Here is a 328-nt window from a genome sequence, read left to right as displayed (position 1 = left end):
GCAAGCCCGCGGCGTCCCCGGCAGCCTGCCCTTCCCCCTTACGCCGTGCACTGCTGGACACCCGGCGCGCAAGATCTGCTCCCCACAGGCACGTCCTGAGCTCCCACTTCGTTTTGGCGCTGTCCTCCTGGGACCCTCTTCCCGCTGGAGGTCCCCAAGGCGGGTCGCTTACCTGTCATCCGCCACCGTGGCCAGGTAGAGGCCCTCAGGGGAGAAGCAGACGGAGCGCAGGGAGCTGGTGTGGACTTCGCTGCTGTAGTCCGGCGCCGAGTGCAGGGGGACGTGGCTGCAGGGGGGGGAGGACAAGCCCAGCGTCAGGCCCCGGGAG

The 328-nt window shown here is 69.8% G+C and overlaps 1 protein-coding gene across 1 annotated transcript in view; it reads right to left on the bottom strand.

Moving 5' to 3' along the window:
* WSB2 (WD repeat and SOCS box containing 2) overlaps window positions 1–328 on the bottom strand; it is a 1,835-nt gene that overhangs the window by 847 nt on the left and 660 nt on the right. Inside the window, exon 3 of the mRNA XM_010286936.1 lies at window positions 173–286. Within this exon, the coding sequence (XP_010285238.1) occupies window positions 173–286 (114 nt within the window). The remainder of the gene's footprint in view (window positions 1–172; window positions 287–328) is intronic.

The sequence above is a fragment of the Phaethon lepturus genome, unplaced genomic scaffold, assembly GCF_000687285.1.
Source record: "Phaethon lepturus isolate BGI_N335 unplaced genomic scaffold, ASM68728v1 scaffold26235, whole genome shotgun sequence".
NCBI classification, from domain to species: Eukaryota; Metazoa; Chordata; class Aves; order Phaethontiformes; family Phaethontidae; genus Phaethon; species Phaethon lepturus.
Note: the sequence above shows the minus strand (reverse complement) of the source record. Positions and strands in the feature narration are given on the sequence as shown.